At 54.6% G+C, this 22458-nt stretch overlaps 6 protein-coding genes across 6 annotated transcripts; 3 read left to right on the forward strand and 3 right to left on the reverse strand.

The window, feature by feature from the left end:
- Nucleotides 1–130: 130 nt before the first annotated feature.
- CDEST_06647 (Putative alcohol dehydrogenase, zinc-type, GroES-like superfamily, NAD(P)-binding domain superfamily) lies at nt 131–2268 on the reverse strand. The gene is made up of 2 exons (XM_062922806.1): nt 1468–2268; nt 131–1408 (listed from the first exon to the last, which is right to left on the reverse strand). The coding sequence occupies exons 1-2, from the start codon at nt 1526–1528 to the stop codon at nt 408–410; spliced, it is 1062 nt and encodes a 353-aa protein (XP_062778857.1). The 5' UTR covers nt 1529–2268; the 3' UTR covers nt 131–407.
- A 1189-nt stretch (nt 2269–3457) lies between these two features.
- Nucleotides 3458–8734, forward strand: CDEST_06648 (Putative cytochrome P450). Its single transcript, XM_062922807.1, has 5 exons — nt 3458–6794; nt 6852–7329; nt 7387–7455; nt 7509–8209; nt 8315–8734. The coding sequence occupies exons 1-5, from the start codon at nt 6629–6631 to the stop codon at nt 8455–8457; spliced, it is 1557 nt and encodes a 518-aa protein (XP_062778858.1). The 5' UTR covers nt 3458–6628; the 3' UTR covers nt 8458–8734.
- Nucleotides 8735–9979: 1245 nt separating this feature from the next.
- Nucleotides 9980–13934, forward strand: CDEST_06649 (Putative WD40/YVTN repeat-like-containing domain superfamily). The gene is made up of 2 exons (XM_062922808.1): nt 9980–10376; nt 10457–13934. The coding sequence occupies exon 2, from the start codon at nt 10738–10740 to the stop codon at nt 13756–13758; it is 3021 nt and encodes a 1006-aa protein (XP_062778859.1). The 5' UTR covers nt 9980–10376; nt 10457–10737; the 3' UTR covers nt 13759–13934.
- Nucleotide 13935: 1 nt separating this feature from the next.
- On the reverse strand, nt 13936–17613 carry CDEST_06650 (Putative reduced growth phenotype protein). The gene is made up of 2 exons (XM_062922809.1): nt 16826–17613; nt 13936–16770 (listed from the first exon to the last, which is right to left on the reverse strand). Exons 1-2 carry the CDS (start codon nt 17361–17363, stop codon nt 14849–14851), a joined length of 2460 nt encoding a protein of 819 aa, XP_062778860.1. The 5' UTR covers nt 17364–17613; the 3' UTR covers nt 13936–14848.
- Nucleotides 17614–17921: 308 nt separating this feature from the next.
- On the forward strand, nt 17922–19606 carry CDEST_06651 (uncharacterized protein; the record flags this gene model as incomplete). Its single annotated transcript, XM_062922810.1, has 3 exons — nt 17922–19040; nt 19085–19408; nt 19457–19606. Exons 1-3 carry the CDS (start codon nt 18360–18362, stop codon nt 19604–19606), a joined length of 1155 nt encoding a protein of 384 aa, XP_062778861.1. The 5' UTR covers nt 17922–18359.
- Nucleotides 19607–20631: 1025 nt separating this feature from the next.
- On the reverse strand, nt 20632–21801 carry CDEST_06652 (uncharacterized protein; the record flags this gene model as incomplete). The annotated part of the gene is made up of 4 exons (XM_062922811.1): nt 20632–20760; nt 20876–21107; nt 21165–21348; nt 21408–21801. 4 exons carry the CDS (start codon nt 21799–21801, stop codon nt 20632–20634), a joined length of 939 nt encoding a protein of 312 aa, XP_062778862.1.
- Between the last annotated feature and the right edge of the window lie 657 nt (nt 21802–22458).

Consider the following 22458-nt stretch of genomic DNA (forward strand, 5'->3'; position numbering starts at 1 on the left):
ATGGTAGGTCGTCAGCAACGATGCCGACATGGTTATCCATAGGTGACGGCAAACTCTTCCTGACTGTTTCTATAGCTCAATCTCAATGTCAAGCGTCACTGGCGAGCACCAACGTCACAGGCAGGGTCATGGAGCCATTTCAGCGTTATTACTTGATGCTTGTTTCCGATAGAGTATAAAACGAGATTGGCATATCATACACGCTAAACTCCCACCGCCCATTCTCCCAGGTAATAGGCATTCTTTCAAAGAAAACAATCCGATAAAAGACATGAAATCGCCCACACGTCCGCCGTGAATCGCAACCAACTGCCACCGTTCAGACTTTTTGCGAGCTCAGAGATACTCCCCAGCCTTTTCTTATTACACGACGCAAAACACCCCCCTTTTCGGCCAGGAAGAACGGCTTATTTGCTGGTGTCAACGACGTAACGGCCGGCGATCTGACCCTTCTTCATCATGTCAAAGACCTCGTTGAGCTGGCTCAGACCAACGGTCTTAAAGGGGGCGTTAATCAGGCCGCGGCGGAAGAACTCGAGGGCCTCGGCAGTGTCTTTGCGGTTGCCGACGTAGCTGCCCTTGATGGTGATCATACGGATGACGGTGTCGAAGACGGGGGCGCGCAGGTAGGCGTTGGCGGGCAGGCCGATGCAGACGACGGTGCCGCGGGCGCGGACGTACTGGGTGGCTTGCTGGAAGGGCTTCTCGCTGACGGCGAGGAGGATGACGGCGTGGGGGCCGAGGCCCTCGGGGGTAGCCTTCTTGACATCCTCAACGAGGTCGGTCGAGGTGGTGAAGTCGACGAACTCTGTGGCGCCGAGCTTCCTGCACATCTCGCCCTTCTCAGCGCCGCCGTCGATGGCGACGGTGTGGATTCCCATGGCCTTGGCGTACTGGAGTGCCAGGGAGCCGAGGCCGCCGCCGGCACCGACGATGGCGACCCACTGGCCGGCGCGGACTCCGGACTCCTTGAGTCCCTTGTAGACAGTGATGCCGGCGCAGAGGACGGGGGCGACGGCCTCGAGGCTGACGTCCTTGGGGATGCGGGCGACGTGGGCCGCCTTGGCGATGGCGTACTGCTGGAAGCTGCCGTCGACCGTATAGCCGGACAGGAGGGCGTGGGGGCAGAGGGGCTCGTCGGCGTCCTGGCAGAAGGTGCAGGCAAGGCAAGAGCCGTTCAGCCACTTGACGCCGGCGTAGTCGCCAATCTCGACATCCTTGACAAGCTCACCACGAGCGACGACAACACCAGCACCCTCATGACCGCCAACCAGCGGGAGTTTGGTGGCCAGGGGCCAGTCGCCCATCATGGCGTGCAGGTCGGTATGGCAGACGCCGGAGTACTTGATGTTGATCAGAACCTCATCGGAAGCAGGCTTCTGGACAGGGATCTTCTTGTAGATGGCAGCTAGGAAACATCGCGTCAGATACGGAAGTGCGGTTGCCATGTGACAAGGTGCGGCATACGTCCACCGGTCTTCTCAATGACCTGAGCCCACTGCTCGGTTGGGATCTCGGGGGCCGACATTATGGCTACTGGTGTCTGTGGTATTGAAAGGTCACTGAAGAAGAGATGGGGCTTTCCTGTTGAGAGCTAGGAAGAGATATTGGTGTATAAGATGGAAGACTGTTGAGCTTGGATCGCTTGATCTCATCAGACGAGCATAAAGAGTATGGCAACGTAGGCCTTATATAGAGACGAGAGCAACATCTTGGACGAGCCCATAAGGACAGGATCCGGGAGTATAAGTGAGGGTGCAGGGGTTGGAGAGAGCGCGGTACAGTGGCGGACGGTTCGTGCCAGGGATGGACGGCCTGGCCGAGCTACATCGATGCACCCGTCGAATCAAGTCGAGTAAGGCATAGAAGCGAGAGAATAGGGTAGAATGGGCAAGGTAAGGACAAGACGGGGGAAAGGATGAGGTGAGGCGTAGTATCAGGGCCGACTGTGCATCCACTGGACAAGGCTAAAGCAAAAAAACGTATGATGTTGACGACAGGCCAGGAACCGCAGTCAACGGAGCTGTTACCCCTCACAGTGGCAGGGAGAGTTTGAGACGCACAGCCGTACACCCCAAAGGCCAAGACCCTGGCCGGGTCGGACGTGAGCCGGATCACCGCACGTCAATCAACTCTGCGGAAGCGTTGGAGAAGAGGAGTTGCCCGAAGAGTGTACAGGACAGGCTTGGGATTGAATGGATGCCGGTTGGATGCACCTCCTGCACGTCCCAAGTCCTGCACTTGCAAGTAGTCCCAGGTTGGAGGAAGTATCGCGGTGCTCCCTCAAATACCAGGCTAGGTACAAGCGATGTCCATGAGATGCGTTTTTAATGCCATCCATCAATGTTGACCCGAAGACACAAGATGGGACGGGGGATTGACGAAGGAAGCCCGAGAAGCTCCACCTGCCGAGTTGTGGGTTGACAGTTGAAGTCGAAGCATAGCGCAAGTCGCTAAGAGCGACGTCGAGGGGAGTGGGGAATGGGGAGTGGACTTCATCCGCAGCAGCAACACTAGCAGATGTGAGCGTGGGAGAGTGGACCCACAGGCCTTGTTGGGACTTCGGCATGGCTCCTCTACTTCCGGTTCTTGGAACCTCAGCTGGCTTTGTGTGGTCAATGTTGGGCGGACGTCGCCGAGGTATTGGATTGGGCTTGGTTGGTAGCTGCGCCTGTCGTCCCATGCCAACTCTGCCTGCGTTATGTCTGGTCCTGGCTGGATCGGCGGACCTGATCTGATATGACAGATACGAGACCGAGAGTGACGGCGAGTATCAGGGCGATGGAGACCAGGAGCGGTATCTGGTATCCAGCTGCCCATGCCACTACAAATCAAGATGGTCGTGAGACGTGGCTGATGAATTGCATGTTCTGATGTCGCCAAACAAGCTCTTGCGCTGTAGGGCCAAAGAAGCACCCGGCCAAGCACAAGATTCTGGGCTGGAGATGGAGAATCACCAGACAGCAGAAACGGCGCCACGGGATGCCCATCCCCCATTACGGGAGATCCTGGATCCATGTTCGGGTCCTCTCTTTCTCTACCTAATTGATCCAAGAGACTGCTCTGTATTGCTTGAGTGACTTGTAAATGGAAACCACGAGCAAGTTAGATCATGCCTCCCTACGTAGGTATTATGGATGTCAGTGACCACCTCTCCAACATGCCGCACGCACTAGGCAGCTAGCCCGCTCCAGGCGTCGATCAAGCTCTAGTGGAGATCGGCTACAGCCTGCGTGGTATCTGAGTAGGTACCTTAGGTACAGGACATAACGCCCCTCCATCCCACTGGCGCCCGCCGCCGCAATCTCTCGGCATCTGAATGGCCTTACTGAAAGCGAGACGCCACCGCCGTCGACACCGAAAACAGGCCACTCGCCTTACCGTTCCGATATGCCCCCGTATCTCAACGTCGGCATTTCACTCCGCCAGCGCCAGCGTTTGTCTACGAGAGAAACCGATCAACAGTCAATTAGAGAACCCAATAACACGGTCCTTCAATAGATGAATCGGGGAATGGGGGAATGGCAGTACCTCTGACTTGACCCCAGAGGCAACCGCACGAGCCACGGCCCGAAGTCGCAGGGACGTGGCTGCGAATAGCTTCACACACTTCCCCTCCGTTCGCCCAGAGCGGGACCGGCGGATCATGCACCTCGCAACCAACCCCAGCCCAATATGATGCACCTTATGGAGCACACCATTGATAAACAAGTCACAATGGAAGCCGCAAGCCGAACACTGCGACCACGGCTGCCGGGAATCATCTCTCCACATTCTCCCCATCCCCCGTCACCAATCATTCGTCCTTCATACTGCGCCGTCGGCTGCGTGCAACTGTCTATATCCGCCGCCGGATCCCGCTGCGTTACATACAAGGTCCTTTGCACCTCCTCCGGTAATAAGAAACCGCCTCCACACCTTCGCTCGAAGGGAGCTTCATGATCCAAGCTCCTGACGCAGACGACTCCCACTGCGTCCGGCATAGTCGTTAGTCGTCCACAAGCCTGGCGCCTACTGGCGGGACCCCGCGATTCTCAAACGCTCCCCCCATCTATTATTCCCCGCATTCGAATAAGAATAGCCACCCTTTTCACGCAAACGGTTGATCCTATCTTGCTCTCTCTGGCTTTGTGGGGAAGCTTCTGCAGCTCGAGGCCGCCCTCGGTCGACTCTCTCCGCCTGCTCCTCGAACCCCCAACACTGTGCGACGCACCATGTTCTGGGATCCCATTGTCTGCTGACGCCCGGGTTCTTCCCGGGCTCCGGAGGTGCGGCTCCTCCATGGACGAGCGGAGATCTGCGTGCTGACGCTGCCGGCATGCTCTGTGTGTTTCGCGCCATTCAGTTATGTGGTTCGGGCAGCCCAACCTCAGCAATGACCCCGGAAGACCGGAAGGTTCTTCGACAGGCAATACGCAGACGACGAGACGAGCAAATCTGGCGAGAAGGCAATTCTACCCCTCCGAAATGGGCTTAAAATTATGCAGAGAAGCCGTGTGCTCGCCTCAGATTCGAACGCTGAGAACCCAAACACTACTTCAATGTGTAGGAGTAGGGCAGCCGGAATGCCGAGCCAGAGAACAATGCCATGCGTGCTTCTTCAATAATAACGACACAGCTGTCAGCCATCCATCGAGCGACCGGACGAGGAGGAGGTGATGCAATGCGGAGCGGCCTCGCGTAGTTAACCCCGCTTGTTCGAGTCGTCCCATCACCCGTTAATGACCATTTCCCATCCTGAGATGCTCAGCTTGCTCTTCCTGGGGTTGATTGAACTCAGTATAACCTGGAGAAGCGGGGTTATCTAGCTAAGCTGCGCCAGTTGGACTGGTCTACGGACGAGCAACACATTTTCTCGACGTCGTTCATCGCCAACCGAATGCCAGAAGTGGCTGCGGGGATGCTAGAACTGTGAACAAGTCTGCGGCATTGTCACAGGCATGTCGTCGCCATGGATCCATCTTCTTTGCCAATTGTACCCGAAAGAAGTCTTGTTTCTTTTTTGCCCCACTGACAAATCACCTCGTCTCATCAATCACACCGGTCGGCAACTTACTCAAAAGACGAACGCTGATGGGACTGGCAACTTGGGACTGACGGCCGGTTTCAAAAGGGAAACGAAGTCTTATCGTTCTTCCGAGGGCTGTGGCAGCGCGACATCGTTTCCCTGGTCGTCCGTGCCACCATATGTACGATGTAGCAGCAGTAGTAGTAAGAGATACGGGCCAGGGATTTGACAGGTTCGATATGATTGACAAGTCAAAAGGGGGCGTTGCAGATTAGAATCTGGGCTTGAAATGGAATAAGCCACGCTGTGACCCATCCGAGTTTGACGCAACACCGCCTGAGCTGGAATGCGCTTTTTGCCTCACAAATTTTTATCGGACCATCGCTGTCGGGAGGGCTGGATATCCGCGGAATCCGTGACGGAATCCGTGACGGTAATCGTGACGGGGACCGTAGCTGTTCGACACACAACGTCGTGAATGCGTTCTTCAGCACCAAGCAACTTGGCATGTGGAGATAATATCGCCGACTGGCTCTCGAAGCTGAACCTGGTCGTGATCTCCCGCCATGTGGAGTCCGTCCAGGGAGCTATGGGGAGGACAGAAACATGGGAAAGGAACGTTTGTCGCGTCATAGATACATAAATCATGATTCACGCATTCATTTCCATCCAATAACCTGAGTCGGATCGATAGCTCAGTGGTAGAGCGAGAGATTGCAGCTTCCGCAGCAACCTATCTCTAGGCCCCGCGTTCGAATCGCGGTCGGTCCTCTCATTTTTGCATTTTGCCCAAATACAATCTACTAACTCACTTACTACATATCAATTGATCGATGTTCCATCATCGTCTTCTCTGTGTACATCAACCTCCGTTCCGGCCAGTTTGTTTTTACCGGCGGTCCGCCCTTAGGATCGCTTGAAAAAAGGGGAACCAGACGCGCCCCGATCAGCGATTCGGCCTTTCGCATCAGAAGCCGTTTGGACGCAACGGAGAGTGTCATGCGGGAGGCTTGGCGGACCCCCCCGCCTTTCCAGCTCACCTCAGCTCACCCATCTTTGCGTTGCAAGTGTCGTTTTATCGGAAGGGACGGGCAGCTTACTTGGGGCGGCCAGCACTGACTTGGTGGCCTCATTCCCCCTCTAGACAGCCGCACTTGCATGCAATACCCTTGTGGGTCCGTTTCGAACGCTCGATCGCGATGCAGAGCCAAAGTCAACTGACTAATAGCCTCCGCATCTCGGGATGATGGCCACCATGTCCAAACGTAGGTGGCCAGAGGAGGCATCAACCCAAATGGAGGAGGGTCGACACTAGCCGCGGCCTGAGCAGAAGCAACCTTTACATGTGCCGCTCGGTGATTGATCGAAACAGCTCAGTTAAGACGATGTCTGCTCCTGCCTCTCTCTCGCCTGCGCCTAGCCTACAAGGGCAGATGCGTCAGCGAGCTGTCAACTGCAACATTCACTCTGCTCTGAGCTCCCATTCGGATTCCTTTTATACATTTAGATCCCCCCACCTTACCTACGTGTTTCCCGGAGACACCTGTCATACCTAAGTATTGTTGTAATTAGTGTAGTTGACAGGGAACTCAACTCGACTTTCACTTCACTTCATCCAAGATGGGCCTTCTTGAGAACCTGACGGCCGTCAGCCCGCTTTACTTCGCGGGCACGTTATTCGGGGCTCTCGTCCTACTTCTGGTCTTCTACAGGGCCAGGGCCGAGTACCATATCAGCAGATCGGGCGGCGTGAGAGCGCCAGTCATCGCGTCCAACCCGATATCAGGTAGCTACCATGGACCTCCCCCCTCTACGTTAAGAGCCGCAGCTAAATAGTGCAAAGCGATCCCGGTGTTCCTCGAGCTCGGCCGCTACCAGCTCAAGCACCAACTTCTCGAGGGCTTCAACACTCTCTTCAGCGTCGCCACACCCGAGTGCCCGAACACGGCCGAAATCAGCTTCACAAACAAGGTCCGGTTCCTCATCACCAGGGAGCCGGAGCACATCAAGACGATTCTCACCTCCAAGTTTGCGGACTTTGGAAAGGGCTTCATGTTCCACCAGGTCTGGTCCCCGTTCCTAGGTGACAGCATCTTCACCACCGACGGCAAGACGTGGCAGGACAACCGGAGCTTGATCCGGCCTATGTTCATCAAGGACCGGGTTAGCGACCTTGCCATCTTTGACAAGTGGACCAACATCATGATCGAGAAGTTCCCGGCGTCCGGCGTGACATTTGACATCTCGGACCTGTTCTACCGGATGACGCTCGACGTGACGACCGATTTCCTGCTTGGGCACAGTGTCAACAGTCTCGGAAAGTGAGTGGATGGAGAGTGTCTGTGGCTGGTGGGAAATGATACTGACGTGCAGAACAGCCCGAAGCACCACTTTGCGCATGCCTTCAACGAGGTTCAGAGCTATCAGATGTTCTACACCATCATGGCGTGAGTACCCCAGTACGGTGATGGTCGGATGTCTTCACCTGACACATTGACAGGCCGTTTGAAACCATTCTGCCCCATGGCAAGTACAAGCGCGGCATCAAGGTGATTGAGGAGTTCATTCACCCTTTCATCCAAGAGGCACTCGCCCTGCCGCCCTCGGAGCTCGAGAAACTCTCCAAGTCGGACAAGGACTTCACCTTCCTTCACAACATCGCCCGTTTTACGCGCGACCCAAAGATGATTCGCGACCAGCTCGTCGCCATCCTCCTTGCCGGGCGCGACACGACGGCGGCGACGCTCTCGTGGACCCTGTATGAGCTGTCGCACTACCCGGCCACCTACGCCAAGCTCCGCAACGAGATTCTGACGACAGTGGGGCCGAGGCGGGCGCCTACGTACGAGGACCTGAAGAGCATGAAGTACCTGACCAACTGCCTTCAGGAGACGCTACGGCTGTACCCAGCGGTGCCGTTCAACGTGCGCTCGGCGCTGACGACGACGACGCTGCCTGGGAAGAATGGTGCGCCAGACATCGCTGTGATCGAGGGCGACTCGGTGGTGTACAGCACGCTCGCAATGCAAAGGCGACGGGACCTGTACCCTGAGGTTTCCGAGACGTTTGCGGACCCGGCTATCTACAGTCCCGAGAGGTGGGAGAACTGGCAGCCGAAGCCGTGGCAGTACGTGCCGTTCAACGGCGGCCCTAGAATCTGCGTCGGGCAGAACTTTGCCAACACAGAGATGGCTTATACGAGTGAGTGAAACACCCTCCCGACCTTCTGCGCCCTCTTTTGGCGGTCAATGCGTCAAAATGAGAGGCATGGCGCAGTTTTTTGAACGGTTGCTGACACAAGAGCAGTGGTCCGAATCTTGCAAAGGTTCGAGAAGATCGAGTACCGTGGCGACTGGGACGCGCAATTCCTGAAGGCGGAGATCGTCGGCGCGCCAGGACATGGTGTGCCGATTGCGTTGTTCGAAGCCATCGACGGCGAGATGGCGTAGAATCTGTTATGAAGGAGGGGGGGCTGTTGCTAAAGGGGACGAGCGAAGATTGTATTCATCCACAGAATACCCGGAGAAAGGGAAAAAAGAAAAAACGACCACGAGCCGGCGGCTGGCTGCTGGGATACGAAATTTACGAGGGCGGGGTGTTATTTAAGGTTGGGTTGGTAATGTGACGATGATCATCTCGGAGGGTGTAATTACATCCATCGATAGTTTGGTCGATTAGCGAGGCCTTTGTCCGTAGCGTAGGTTCGAGGTCAATGGAACTGGCGTTTTGATTTTGTCGTTGATGTGCGTTCTTATGGCTAAGGGGATGGGATGGCGAGAGAACCAAAAGTTGATATCGAGGTCGTGCTCACTGGAGATATCATCAAGGAGCAACACGCAGTACCAGGGTCTTCAGGGGGTGATATCGGATCAACCCGCAAGCCAACGACATCGGCGGTCAAACCGTTGCCGACGTTGACGTCGAGAGCAGTGGAGAAGAGAAAGACGATGCATTGAAGTGCGACAGGGGCCCTGGCAACATCTCATTTCACGAGGCACGACCGACTCGTCCTCCCGGCGGTAGCGGCGCACGGTTGACAAGTATCAACGATACGCTCAGACGGGACTTGGTGAAAAAAACGGTGTCCGGAGAAATATGCCACGGTCGAATGCACGCGAGCGCGTGCGCTGTCAGACGGGTAGATGCCAGGGTCCTTTTCTCCGAGGACGTATGTGAGTGTGTGTGCAACCGTTCTGATGTCGGGGCCTCTTGTGGGAGCGTGTGGTTTGATGGCGGACGTTTTGATGTTGTTTCTTTTGTCGAACAGGGGTGGTTTCCGGTCACCGGTGATGGCGTCTGGACTTCTGGAGACTGGCGGTCGTAGGAGGACTTGGGGAAGGGAAGAATGGTGGATCACTCTGATACTGCATTCGTATGGACCAGGGAAGAGAGACACGCTTGATGACGGATGGTCTGGTCTCGGCTGGGGGTTGGACTTCTTGCGGGATGAAATGATGGCCGACGCCCATCTGAGGAAACTGAGACCATTGTGGAAATTCATTCCCACCACAATGATGGCAATGCTGAGCAACGCAATGCGGGATGGTGATTCCCCGCCGGGCGTTTGTGAGACATGCCGCCGAAGAATTCCTTTGTTCTCGTCGTTGCATCAACAGCACAGCGCACCGAGCAACCAAATGCAGAGAGAGAAAAGAACGGTCATCACTGCTGGAGAACCTCACCACCATCCCCAAGGCCTTTGGCGTGTGACCAGGACTGTGATTGGGTCTCTCGGGCCAGACCGCCCTCAATAACCCCTCCAGCTGGTGGGCTGGGATGCCCGTTTTGGGAACGGACTGGCAGGGTTCAGCTCAGAAAAGAGCAAACGGGCCCAGTTTTGCCAATTGACCACCCCCGCTCGCCGCTGCCTTCTAAGTTCTCTGCGCTCTCCTCCTTCCGCCATCATCAACCGTTGCTGCATGAGCTTCCCACGCCTGCCCTCCTCCACTCCCAGCTCCTTCTACTCCTAATCACCCCCATTCTGCCGCAGCTACGAGCTCTGCGACCAACAGTTTACTACAGGCCCGACATCCTCCTCTTCCAGCGCAGGGCCAGGAAGAAGAGGAAGACGCAGTACGGATACACTGTAGCACACAGCACAGGCATCTTGCGCCCGCACCCACTCCTCGCAAAGCTGCCGCCCCAGACCAGGGCACTTCCCGGCACCTCCTCCTTCGTCCAACCGGCTCCAACCCTGGCCCCATCCAGGTCCGGTCGCTGGAAACCCGCCCGGCCACAAACCTCTTCTTCACCTTTTCGGCACATCGCGTTCTTTCCTCTTCTTCCACGCTCGGATAACTGCCGTCATCTTTTCTTTTCACCTTAATTCTTGCAGGTTCTGGGGAACGACGCCCTGCCTGATGTCACTGTACGTTGTCGTCTTTGGTGCACAATTGACTGTCCCGGCCAATTGAGCAAGACATTCTCATACTGACCTTGCTCTCACAGCTTTCCATCCTCTTAGACACAGACCGCCAGCCAGCGACCTCACCGGTCACACACACTCTCTCTACTTTTCTCTTTCCGACCTACGTCGCTCGGCGCGCCTACGTTAATTCCTTCCTGCCTCTTTCTTTCTGTCGACGACGAAGACAACAGACCTGACATACGCTCTTTCCTCTTACATACGCTTCTCCATCACGTCATCTACTTGGGTGACCTCTGTTCCGTAATTCTCTTCACCTCATAATTCCACAACGTTGCGACGCTCGCGAGCCAATGGCAATACAATGAACGCGACTCCCACGAATCGGCTCAAACTGACGCCGGGTAATTCCCCTTATCTTCAACGACCAACCTCTCGAACCCCCCTCCGCGGACGCCTCCCCCATGAGTCCCGCCTCTCTCTCAAGCGGGTGATCGGCACCACCTGTGCCTCGCCTACGGGCTTTGACACCGTAAACTCCTCTTTCGCTTACATCGCCGGCGGCGCTGTTGTAGTTGTCGACGTCGACGGCGAGCACTACGCCCAGCGCTTCTACCGCGCCCGCCCGACCGCCACTCCCGTCTATGGCTCCGCGTCCCTGTCGAACAACTACTCGGCACCATCGACGCCCAAGGCCAACGACAGTAGGAACCGGGTCGCGGCTGGAATCCGCGAGTCGCAGAGCTGGTCCGACTCGCCAAGCTCGACATGGACGAGCCGTGAGCGCATCAAGGCGGCGACATGTCTGGCGCTGAGCCGCGACGGAAGATATCTAGCCGTTGGCGAGACTGGCTACGCTCCGCGCGTGCTTATCTTTAACCTCGAGGATGCATCGTCCGATGTGCCCTTGGTTTCCCTTAGCGAGCATGGTTTCGGCGTGAGGGTGGTGGCTTGGTCGTCCGATACCAGATGGCTTGCTTCTCTGGGCACTTCCAACGACGGCTTCCTTTTCATCTGGAGAATCGACCCCCGTACGGGCGCCGCTAAGCTGTACCAACAAAATCGATGCACTTCCACTATTAAGGGAATGGTGTGGATGGGTAACAGCCTGGTGACGCTCGGTGTGCGGCACATCAAGATATGGCGAGTCGAGGAACCCCAGTCGACCTCTCCGTCAAAGTCTAGGTTCAACGAGGCCAATTCCACCCCTCAGCCGCCCCAGAGACTTCTTAACGGGCGCAACGTGCTTCTCGGCTCACTGCTTGAAGCATCCTTCAGTTGCGCGGCCGTGGTCGACGAAACGAACATCATTATCTGCTCCGAGGCCGGTGACGTGTGCATGGTGGAGGACGATGGAAAACAAACGAGACTCATCAAGTGTCTCAATGTAGACTTCCCTATCACCTCTATCACCATCAGGCATGCTACCGCATACCTATCAGGAAAGGCAGGCCAAGTCGCGACGCTTAATGTGAGAGCGGTACTGGACAGCCTTCCGGATAGCGTGCTTTCCCAAAGCGTGGCGCCGTCTGGGTTGGTAGCCATGGGCTTTCTCACAGAAAACCTCGTCACCATCGATGAGAAGCACACCGTCGATATATGGAGCTCCAGCTACCTGCCAGGGAAGAACGAAGAAGACCCCTCCCACGTTTCCATACCGGGCCACGGAGATCAGATTCTTGGTATTCAGACCTTGGCAAAGCCGAACGACCAAGACGCAGATTTCTTCACCTGGTCCGGCTCTGGCAAGGTCATCTTCTGGGACATGAAAGGTAGGATCAAGTGTTCGCTCGATGTGCCCATCGAACAGGCCATCCCTGAGAACGAGATGGACCCGGTCAATCAGCTCAACGTGGTCCGAGCCACCAGGGCTGGGAAGATGCTTGTAGCAGCCGACAAGTTTGGAGTCCTCAGAATCATGGACTTGTCGACAAAGGAGTGTCTGCTTGAGACGAAGGCGCATTCTTCGGACTGCCAGGATATCACCATCTACGAAGACGACAACAAGTTTCTGCTGGCGACATGTGGCAGGGACCGGACAGTACAGCTGTTCCACCGCTCATCAACCGGAGAGTTTCGGCACTACCAAACGCTCGAGTTCGCCGCCAGAGTCGTACAAACTCTCATTCCCGCAGAGGACAAAATCATAACATGCTCTCTCGACAGGACTTTGCAAGTCTATGACATAGTCTGCAAGGAGGAGGATGTTGACGAAATTGCTGCTCTCCCCTCGCGGACCAACATCCTGAAGGCAGCGCCGACGTCCTTTGCACTGGGTCTGGACGACAGAACCGCATTCGTCTCCATGTTGGACCGCTCGGTCTGCCAGTACGATCTCTCCAATGGCAAGCTTCTCAACTGCTTCAAGTGTGTTGACGAAGGCGGATATGAAACAGCCATAATGGACTCACTGATCTTCAGTCAGCCTTCCGGCAAAGACTCGGGCGTTTTGCTGGGCGTATCGAACACAGACAAATCCGTGCGTCTGTACGATGCTCACTCTGGCCAGTTTGTGGACAGAGAATGGGGACACACGGAAGCCATTAACGGCGTTACGTTGACTGACGATCATGATGGCTCTCAGAGAGTCATTAGCGTCGGATCGGATGGCACTGTGATGCTCTGGGGTATAGAAGGCGAAGACGCTGCGCCGTCCTCGATTAGCAGAGACCCGTCGCCCATGAAAGACGGATCTGCTGCTGCCAGACCACCACTGAGGCGCGTACTCTCAAAAGCCGAACTTGCCGAGTTCCAGCGGCCCTCTTCTGCACAAGGGGGTCGTCGATCGCCTCCTAGAACCATTCGGAGGCGGACGTCGCGGTATGGCTTGAGCAACAGCGTCAGCACGCCCAAGACGGCTATGCAAAGCAGCCCGCTCGCCGGGGATACCCCGTCGCGGCGGTCTTCCGGCAGTCAGTCAGGCAGCCCACCGATCAGCCCGAAGTCTAGAGCGTCTAGGCGACCCTCACTTCCGTCCTTGGGCCTGCCGCCGAAAAAGAGCTCGCCGAACCTGCGCGGCTTTGGTAGCCTCAACATGGCCACCGAACAGACCTGCCGTTCGCTGAGGGCGTACAGAAAAAAGCTTTCATCCGCGGACCCTCTCAGCGAAGACGTCATTTTCGAGCTCGAACAAGAATTGCGACTGACGGCCGCCGCGCTTGGTGAACGGGCCACGAGGACTAAAGCCATGCACGACACCGCACTTCTCAGTGGCCTCCTTGATCAGTACGAGGAGCGTCTGGCTTCTATGCTCGATGAGAAGTTGCGAAACACCTTCCAGGCGAGAGAGGTCACCACTCCAAGCGAGGAGCGAGAAGAGGTTCTCCTCTCCCAGCGACCGGGCACGGCCGGTGGCGAAACAAACTCTACAGTATCATCATCATAACACACTCATTGTATTTTTACACCGTTTGCATTTTACCGAACTGTACAACACTTGCTGGACATAACGGCGTCATCTGGATATGGGTACCCGGCGTTTCGGGGTTGGACCGACATATTATCACCTACAGCACGAAGCCCGGCCGATTTTTCGACGTAATCCAGTCATGCTGGACTTCCGGGATAATTCAGGCGGATTGGGGGCAACGCAAGAACCCAACTTTTATTTTACTCGCCGCATTCAATATTTATTCTACTCAGTCTTCGAGACAACAGCAGCGGCAGCAGAGCGGGAGTGAAACCTTTCCTTTTCTTTTCAATTACAAGAACACAGATCCCGCTACAGGGGGGGGTCGGACGAAGTGGCGGAGGCGAACTGGAGCACGGAGTTTGTTATTTTGGTCTGCCCAAGGACACAATGGGGAGCAGACAGCGTAGCGGGGACATAGGAAATTGGGGATGACGGAAGGTTGGGGACGAACTGCCATGGATAGCGCGTGGATTTGGAAAGGGGGAAAGGGGAAAGAGATTGACCCAGACGTTGGAATTACCTTTTCTTCTTCTCCCTCGTGTCTTGGATTTTTGAGTAAACATACTTGCTTGGGTTTCCTGCATTTCCCCCCAACGGTTGGCGCTCCTGTTAATTTCATATTTGTCTTGTGGAAACAACGGACGCCGGTACCATTACTACACGATGAGGCCTCGCCCGTTTTTTGATCATTCACATCCTCACCGTCCTGGAGTCGTGATGCAAAGTCTGATGTCTGCTCCGTAGAGCCCACTGAGCCGGCCGCGCGTCATGTTCATTCGTATTGGATTATGTACAGGCCGAAGTAGAAGGATGCGCCCCTCGCCGGCGCCCCTTGCTTCCAACCAGACTAGACTGCCGCCTCCTGGAAGAGTTCTGTGGTTTTGTTTGACATGTTGCCGTGTTCCAAAAAATAGAGAAAGGAAATAAAGGGGAGGGAAAGTTGGTTATAAAAACAAGGATTTTCTATCCAACGCCGCAGTGAACCTGCTTGTTCTACATGGAATCCGCCGAAACCCGCCGCCGTGGTGAAGAGCATCCGCACCTTTTCAGGCGTCGGGGTCGGTCAAACCACAAGGCCCTCTTCTAGCGCGTCGTCCCTCTCCAGCTTTTCCAGCCCCGTCGCCACGGCACCGTATACCCGCAGCGGGACCGCCACCTCGAAGCTCTCGCATGCCAGGTTCTCGACGGCCACGAGGACCAGGCCTCCCCGCTCGTCCCGTGATATCTCCTCCAGCAGCGGGTGCGTGCTGGGTGCCTCGCGCTCGAGCTCCGTCTCCTGGCTCGGCACCACAAACTCGACGCGGATCTTCCACTCGAGCGACACGCCCGTCGTGACGAATTCGGGCGTCGCATTAATAGGGATGGTTGGCGTGAAGACCATCCTTCGCGAGTAGAGGGTCGCCTCCGAGGCGGAAACGTGGACTTTGCGCGTCACGCGGTGAATGGAGGCCTCCGAGCGGATGGCCAAATGGGGCTCGACTCGTTCAGCGGACTCCAAGCACGAGTGGACTGCGTAACAGGGAATCTCGGCGTCGGTGAAGTCGATGGCCATAGTAACGGGTTCACCTAGACGGTACGAGGGGCGCGTGAGCATGACAACGCCGACGCGCTGTCCGTTGCGGGCGATCTCGAAACGATTGGGACTTTGTTGGCCCTCAGATGCCATATTACTACGCATGATGGCCAGGTTGATGGCCTCCGTGGCGGTCGTGGCTTCTTCAAACATCGATGGACGTCGAGACCCCGGGTACGCTGTGGGGGAGAGCAGGCCTGCGCTAGAACCTTGACGCGGTCTCGTGAGAAGTTCGTCGACGTAGATGAGGAAGTCGTTGATGGTCGTATCCGCTACCGGCGTCTTCAGCTTCTTGATCTCGTTGAGTGTCGACAGCTTATCGACGGCCTTGATCTTTGCCTGGTCGCGGAGGATAATGTAGGGGTTCATGAGGTCGTGGCCTAAGATCTCTCCGTAGTTGTTCACGCTACCCAGCACCCTGAAGGGTATCTCGACGGAGCGTACTTGCTGTTCTTTGGAGCCGCCTGCTCGTTGCGTGCCTATAACTAAGTTATATGAGATTTTCACCGCCTTTCCCTTATGTGTCGGTGGCAGTCCCTTGGGGAGCTGAAATGAGTACTCGAAAGCTTTATGTTCTCCCGGAGCAAGGTTCAGATCCACGAAGAGAATCGACTGAGGAGTCGAGAGCAGCGGGACGGACTTGGAGCTCGCGATGCCACGCATGTCTTTGATGCTGCTGACCTCGCCGGCTCCAAGCAACTCCCCAATCGAGTTGCTGATGCTTCCCCAACCGAAATTTCGAAGGAGTCCACTGTCCCGCTTCGAAGAATCCACTCCAATAACACCACCTCCTTGGCCGCCTACGACAGCCTTTCGTTTGACTTGCTCAAAGGGGCCCAGGTTGATTAGTGAACCGTCGAGGGTGAATGAGCCCTGGATCTGGGCGTAACCCATCATCAACGACTCCGGTTGCTTTGGATGGTGGGATGCGAGGTTTGAAGACCGTCGAAAGTGCGGCGGCCGCATCGGACCTCTTGTGGGCTGCATTGGGTACTCAGAAGCCAGTGTCTCTGTCGAGTTGTTGCTCATCGAGTAAAACTCCCCACTGCTACGCGGTGTGCCACCTCCCATACTTGTCGTTGACAGTATACGCATGGCCGGAGTCGCATGCTCGTTATAGTTGGTAGGGATGCCATCTTTGGATCGTATAGCGAGGCTCGGAGGCACTTCGGAGTTCGGGCTCAGCAGCCCGTCGTGATGTTCTGCTATAGGTGTGCTTTGGGTATCTGATACCGGAGACTGGACCATTGGGAACCGAAATTCCGCCAGCGCGTTGTTGGGGGATCTCACGGGGCGTTGTGTGCCTTCCGCGCTGGGGGTATTCGGTGACGTGGAGGATCGCGAGGTCGCAGAAGGTGTGTCGGAAGCGGAAGTTGAATTGAACAAAGGCGAGCTAATGTGCCTTGGTGATGCTACATTGTGTCAGCATTCAGAGTGTGCGCCATGATAGGGGGCCAAACGACTGACCAGACTGAGGCGCGGTGAGCCCCAGACCCAGAGCAGCTCCGCGAGGGACTATCTGGAGGCTGGAAGCTCGCGCGTGGCCGCGAGCAGGCCGATGCGCCTTCACAGAGCTGGCATTGCTCTGGTTGTCGTCGGGTATTGTGCTTGTGGAGCCAATTGACACAATGGAGACGGACTTCCTGTGGCCGTTGCCACGATTTTCGAGGGCGCTAGGGGGATGTGATGAGGGCCATGGTATCGAGCCTGCGCGGCTACGCGACTGGGCTGCCGGTACGTTGAGGGATAGGGCGGATCGGTGACCGCGGGTTTGAGCAGAGTTCGGCGGGGTTAGGCCGGTGCTGGGCTTGCCTCGCAGCAGCGGCGAGACTTGCCTAGGCCGGTCGGGGGGTGCGAGTCGCTGGGGCTGTCGTGGTTGGGAAGAATCGCGAGCAATGTTCTTGAAGGTGATGGTGCACTTGATTTCCTCGCCGGCAAAGACGGTTTGGTCGTGCCAGCGGATAAAGACTCGAATGTTGCTGGAGGCCTCTGGAGACGGAGACATGATGGCGCTCCTCGGTTCGGGTCGGACAGGAGAGGAGAGGAGCGAAGAGGTGAGGGGAAAGGATTGAATGATGTTGCAAACAAATCAGCTGGGCATCACATGTCTGGCATCAACCATCGTCGCGTCTGTATCCGTGGATTAGTGATGGACAACGAGTCCTGACAGGTGCATTGAACGTCATGGGTTTCCGAGTTGGCGGGAGACGGGAGGTTTGAGCGAGCTGGGCTAGCTCCAGCGTCGCTGCGAGTCGGACGGGGCCCCCTTCGGCGAGCGATGCAGGGGTTGAGTCCACATCCCCGTTTCCTTTCGCAGTTCTAGCGTCCCAGTCACCTCGGCGCCTTACCTCAGCAGGCTGACCCACTGAAATTCAACGGGTGCATCGGTCAGGGTACGTACCCCGCTCACGACTTCGGTTTTTCCACTTACACAGCGACCTTGTGTCTCATGCTCATTCAGCTTCTAAAGCAGACTATGAATTATTGCCATTCAACAGCCCATTTCTACTACAAGAAATCTCTTTTGACCTTCTTTTTATGTTTCCATTAGTGGTAGAAGAAGCACATGCTATTTGCATATATACATCATGGGATTGACATGTTATTCCTCAAACGGCAGGAGGTGCCCTTCAGGCTGTATTTAACGCATCTTCTCAAGGATGGATGGAAGGCGCACTTGCCTCAAAGATTCAGTTGATTCTGTACTTGCCCAAACTCTAGGGTCCTTCTTCAGGCCATTCTTTTCTTTCTCTTCTACTCCTGGCTTTGTTTCTTTTATTTCCACCACCAGGCCTTTTGTCTCTTTTGTCATCTGTTTATCAACCACAGCCTGGCTATTTCGAATCATCAGCCCATCCCTCCAAGTACCTGTTGGAACCATTCCTTCAAGTAGTACTGTTTTTGTCTTTTTATTTTCAGCCCCATCTGAGGTGTGAATACAGGCACGCCAACTTTGTTCGGCAGCACGTCTGTGTCAAGACAGGCGCACCATTCTCCGACAATGGCAATCATTGACACTCTACCAGCTGTCGACGTGTCAGTCCAACTCAACAACTCATTCAGATGTGCTGATGAGCACCCCGATCCGAACCCCTACCGCAAAGAGCGGTACCTCGGAGGGGTTGAGCGTGTTGCTCGAAACTATGTCGAGAGTCAAGAGGGTACCGAGTTCTGTATCCACGTCAATGTCAAAGATGAGCCCTCGATCGACCCTTGGGTCTACAACGAACACGGGCTTCTCTTCTTCCTTTACATTGATGGGATCTTTATGGGCAAGAGATTCTGTCAAAACAAGGACTTCAACCGAGGTGATTGGCAGTTTACCTTCTCCTCGAGAAAACATCCCAACGAGGACCGCTCGTCTCTGGTCGAAAGCAGATTCAAGTTCCAGTCAATCGTTACTGGTAAAATATCCACTATTCAGTCCTTATCTTTTATGGTCTCGAAGCGACACATACTGACATCGCGCATAGTCGACGGCGAGCCCACTCACGGCGATTTCCGCAGAGCCCGCGACCTTGGCATCATAGAGGTCAAGGTCAAGCTTGGAAAAGCCTCTGCGATGACCAACCGCAGACGACGCAGGAACCTCGAGAGAGACTTCCGCGAGCCAGCTGTGGATGCCTTCCTGATTCCTGAGGAGGCACTCAAAGGCCGCCCAATCTACCACGGAACCTCGTCAGTTGCATTCCATCTCCGGACTTCTCCTTCTTACCAGATAAATAGTTTCACCGCTCCGGAGAGACTTCCTGGAGGCCCGCCCCGTTACAACTCTCTCAAGACAGCCACGGGAGCACTCCTCGCGACGTACACCTTCAAGTACCGATCGAAGGGCGAGTGAACCGCTGGCACCACTTCGGAAAGCAGTGGACTGACTTGTGTACAGAGGCCTTAAGGATTGAGGAAATTATTCCTCGCACCCCTAGTCCAGAGCCAATGCCTCAGCGCAGGTCGGTCCGCTTCGACGAACCCAACACCGTTCCGCGTTTCGAGGATCTACATCAATATGAGATTGAGCGTCTTGCCCGAGAGAGGCTTAGACAGCTGAGAGTAAGAAACAGGCGCTAATGTCACTACATTGGCTAACATGTTCTCTAGGATGAGAAACTCCAGACGCCGAGTTTGAAAAAGCGCACCTACGACGACTACTGCGACCTCACCCAGAATGACGAGCAGCCGGTGCGGCCTTACAAAATCATCAAGATGAGGAGCGGACACGAGGCTATCGATCTCACGGGCGGCTACTAGAGATGTAAGCTGCGAGAGCGTGAGCCAATCGTGAAGGATGAATCGTTGGATGACGACGGGGCATTCTTGGTTTCGTTCACCAAGACCAACTGGGACAATTTTGAGGTTCCTGAAGCGGGAGTGGATATGATGAACAGACTGTGACAGTCAGAACTTCTCGATCGTGGACTACGTTTGGTTCAAAAAAGATGATACCGGTTTGCTGAAGGACTTGCCCAACCGGACGGGCGAGAAAAAGGTAGGGGGTTGTGCCACAACGCACGGAAGAGCACCTTTGCATTAGCATAAGTACGGATAGAACATACAGAAATCACTCGTACACCTACCTGTTTATTCTTCTCCCTGGTTCACTTAATTACTTACATGTAGCCAGAACAAGTGCAGCAGCCCCCTCGAGGTCAAAGGGTACATCAGCATGTCATCCCCTACAACTTGCTTGTAAGTAAGTACTTGCCTACAATTTGGTCACTAGTTCAGAATGCCGAACCCGGTCCGACGTATGCTGATTAAATCGTCAGCACGACATGTTGCCAAGGAGACGTCAGCAGACAATGCAACAACTGGGCCAGACCGCGGTTTATGGCTTCCCATGATGTAGCATTTCTTCCTAAGACATATGGCTGTTGCCCAAGTTGAATCCCTAGAGATTCTTCGGCGCCTGGTGACAAAGAAGGCTTTTGGATGATAACTCGATGAGAATATCATTTGCCGAAATCGTTTCCTTGCTGCAGTTTAGAAGTTTGACCCGACGGATTGTCAAAATTGAAAAGACCGAGAAGACCATACGTAAATGAGTTTCTTTTATCGTGTATCCATACACATGGGATGGCACTCGATAACTTAAACAAAACATCGTGAAGCCAGAAAATCTCATGTTCCATTAACTTTATTCTTTTGTGTCCTATTCAGGGTAAGCTCGGAAAAAGAGCTCAACGACACTATCCCGTCGCAAGCAACTCGCTAAAATACCTCCAGCTATCTATGATATCCCAATATGATGCGAAAAGTAGTCTAAAATGGAAGGCCTAAGAACCGGTTAGATCGATGGTTTCATATTTGTCCTTCTTGTAGACCTTGCGTGGGCGGGGATTGTTGTCTTCTTCTGCCTCCCGCTTCACAGTGGCTTCATCCTCCCGCTTCACAGTGGCTTCATCCTCCCGCTTCACAGTGGCTTCATCCTCCCGCTTCACAGTGGCTTCATCCTCCTTCTTGCATTTGGCCTAAGAGAGGTGTCAGTAGCTTCGAAGAGGGTGCTCCAAGGCGACTCACAAGCTGGTCAAGACGCTCTTGGGCGAGTCTCCGGATCTCAGATAGGGGAAGATCGGCAATACTCTGAGTTTGAGGTTTGTGCAAGGGCTCAGGGGAAGGGTCGCGGGGAATGATTCCCTCGGCTTGGAGAATGGCCCTGGATCTGTATCGGAAGGTGAATCGGGCAAGAGGAGCGCCAAGATTATCGACTTCCAAGATGGGGCATTTAAACACTTCCCGATCATCCAAGAAACTATTCGGAAACAGTTAGGACGCCTAAGCAACGTGGATAGAACATCCTGAGACTCACCTAGTGCAATGCGTCAAGTCTTTGCCTTTCAAAGCTTTCTCCGCGAACTCAGTCTCTGTATTCACTGTAAACGGCTTCAAAGGTATCTGTCTCAAAACCTTGGACAGGGATATGACGATCTCGATGTTGCCAAGATGTTCCGCGAGGTTCCTGTCCTCATTGACGCGAGCGCCGCACTCTTCCACTAAGCACAAGATCAGTTACGACACACGGCATCTGGGAAACGTTCTACTATAAGCATACTTTTCTTGATAGCTGCGAAGCTGAAAAGCTTCAGCATTGCCATGCCGGAGTTGGTTGAGTTGGTAATGACTTCCTCTACACATCCTCGTGCGGCTTCATCTTGAATATGGTGCTCCAGCAAACAGCGATGGCTTACCATGTTGCCGTCAATGTAACTTTTTACTGAAAGACCTCGAGTTCCTACGATCCATTGGCGAGCATTCCGGATCTCATAGTGAACTTTGAACACTGCATTGTCTTGACTTTCGATGATTTTGGAGATTTTGTGCGTTGCAGGCCCAGCCCCAGCCGGCTTATGCGGTGGGTAACAGTCGTCGTATTCGGCGCAGCCGGTCTCCGAACCATTGATACGAATCGAGATGTCGACCTCCGGAAGACTGTCGATGACCGCCATGGTCGCTAGATGTGAACGTCCCGCAAGTGTACCGCAAGTGGGAGCAAACCGAACGGAAAGCCGAATGAGAAAGATCATAAATCAAAGTCTGAGTGTGGAATGGGAGAAGAAAGTCGGTAAGCAGAGTCCCGAGTGACGTATTTGTAAGAAGTAAGGATCAAGAAGATAAGTACGAGGAGCAGGAAGTCAAGTTAGTCGGCTAATAAGGCTGGGAAGAGCAGTAGGTACCCGACTTTGCCTACCTACCTGGGAAGGAAGCAGAGAACAGAATTCAAAGCGGGGATTACTTCTTTGATTATTCTGGATAGGTCATATAATCTTTAACCAATATTGCATTCTCAGACTCGTGTGTTAGGCAGAAGTCCTGGGATGGGAACACGTCAAGAACCAACTAGGTTGCGTTGTCGGGCATCGGGGATACTTGTGTGACTTCCTACGAGCTGGATGGGGAAGGATATGTTCACTGATGGTCTCAGGACATAGATATTACTGTTACTTTACGACAAGATACCGATGTTACGTAAAACATGGCATCTGTCAAAGGGACGCACTAAGACAGAGTTGTTCCCGGCATTTAGCTTGAGGGTTCTTGAAATTTTGGGTGAGACCATTAAGTAGGCATTCTATATGAGACTAAATTTAACGAAAACATGTCTT

The sequence above is a fragment of the Colletotrichum destructivum genome, chromosome 4, assembly GCF_034447905.1.
Source record: "Colletotrichum destructivum chromosome 4, complete sequence".
In the NCBI taxonomy this organism is placed as follows: Eukaryota; Fungi; Ascomycota; class Sordariomycetes; order Glomerellales; family Glomerellaceae; genus Colletotrichum; species Colletotrichum destructivum.

Bases quoted from the DNA above. Each gene is read 5' to 3' on its own strand.
- CDEST_06649 (XM_062922808.1), top strand. From the start codon at position 10,738: ATGAACGCGACTCCCACGAATCGGCTCAAACTGACGCCGGGTAATTCC.
- CDEST_06647 (XM_062922806.1), bottom strand. From the start codon at position 1,528: ATGTCGGCCCCCGAGATCCCAACCGAGCAGTGGGCTCAGGTCATTGAG. The intron at 1,409-1,467 runs GTATGCCGCACC...GATGTTTCCTAG, and splicing joins CATTGAGAAGACCGGTGGAC to CTGCCATCTACAAGAAGATC.
- CDEST_06650 (XM_062922809.1), bottom strand. From the start codon at position 17,363: ATGTCTCCGTCTCCAGAGGCCTCCAGCAACATTCGAGTCTTTATCCGC. The intron at 16,771-16,825 runs GTCAGTCGTTTG...GACACAATGTAG, and splicing joins GCTCACCGCGCCTCAGTCTG to CATCACCAAGGCACATTAGC.
- CDEST_06648 (XM_062922807.1), top strand. From the start codon at position 6,629: ATGGGCCTTCTTGAGAACCTGACGGCCGTCAGCCCGCTTTACTTCGCG. The intron at 7,456-7,508 runs GTGAGTACCCCA...ACACATTGACAG, and splicing joins ATGTTCTACACCATCATGGC to GCCGTTTGAAACCATTCTGC. The intron at 8,210-8,314 runs GTGAGTGAAACA...ACACAAGAGCAG, and splicing joins CACAGAGATGGCTTATACGA to TGGTCCGAATCTTGCAAAGG.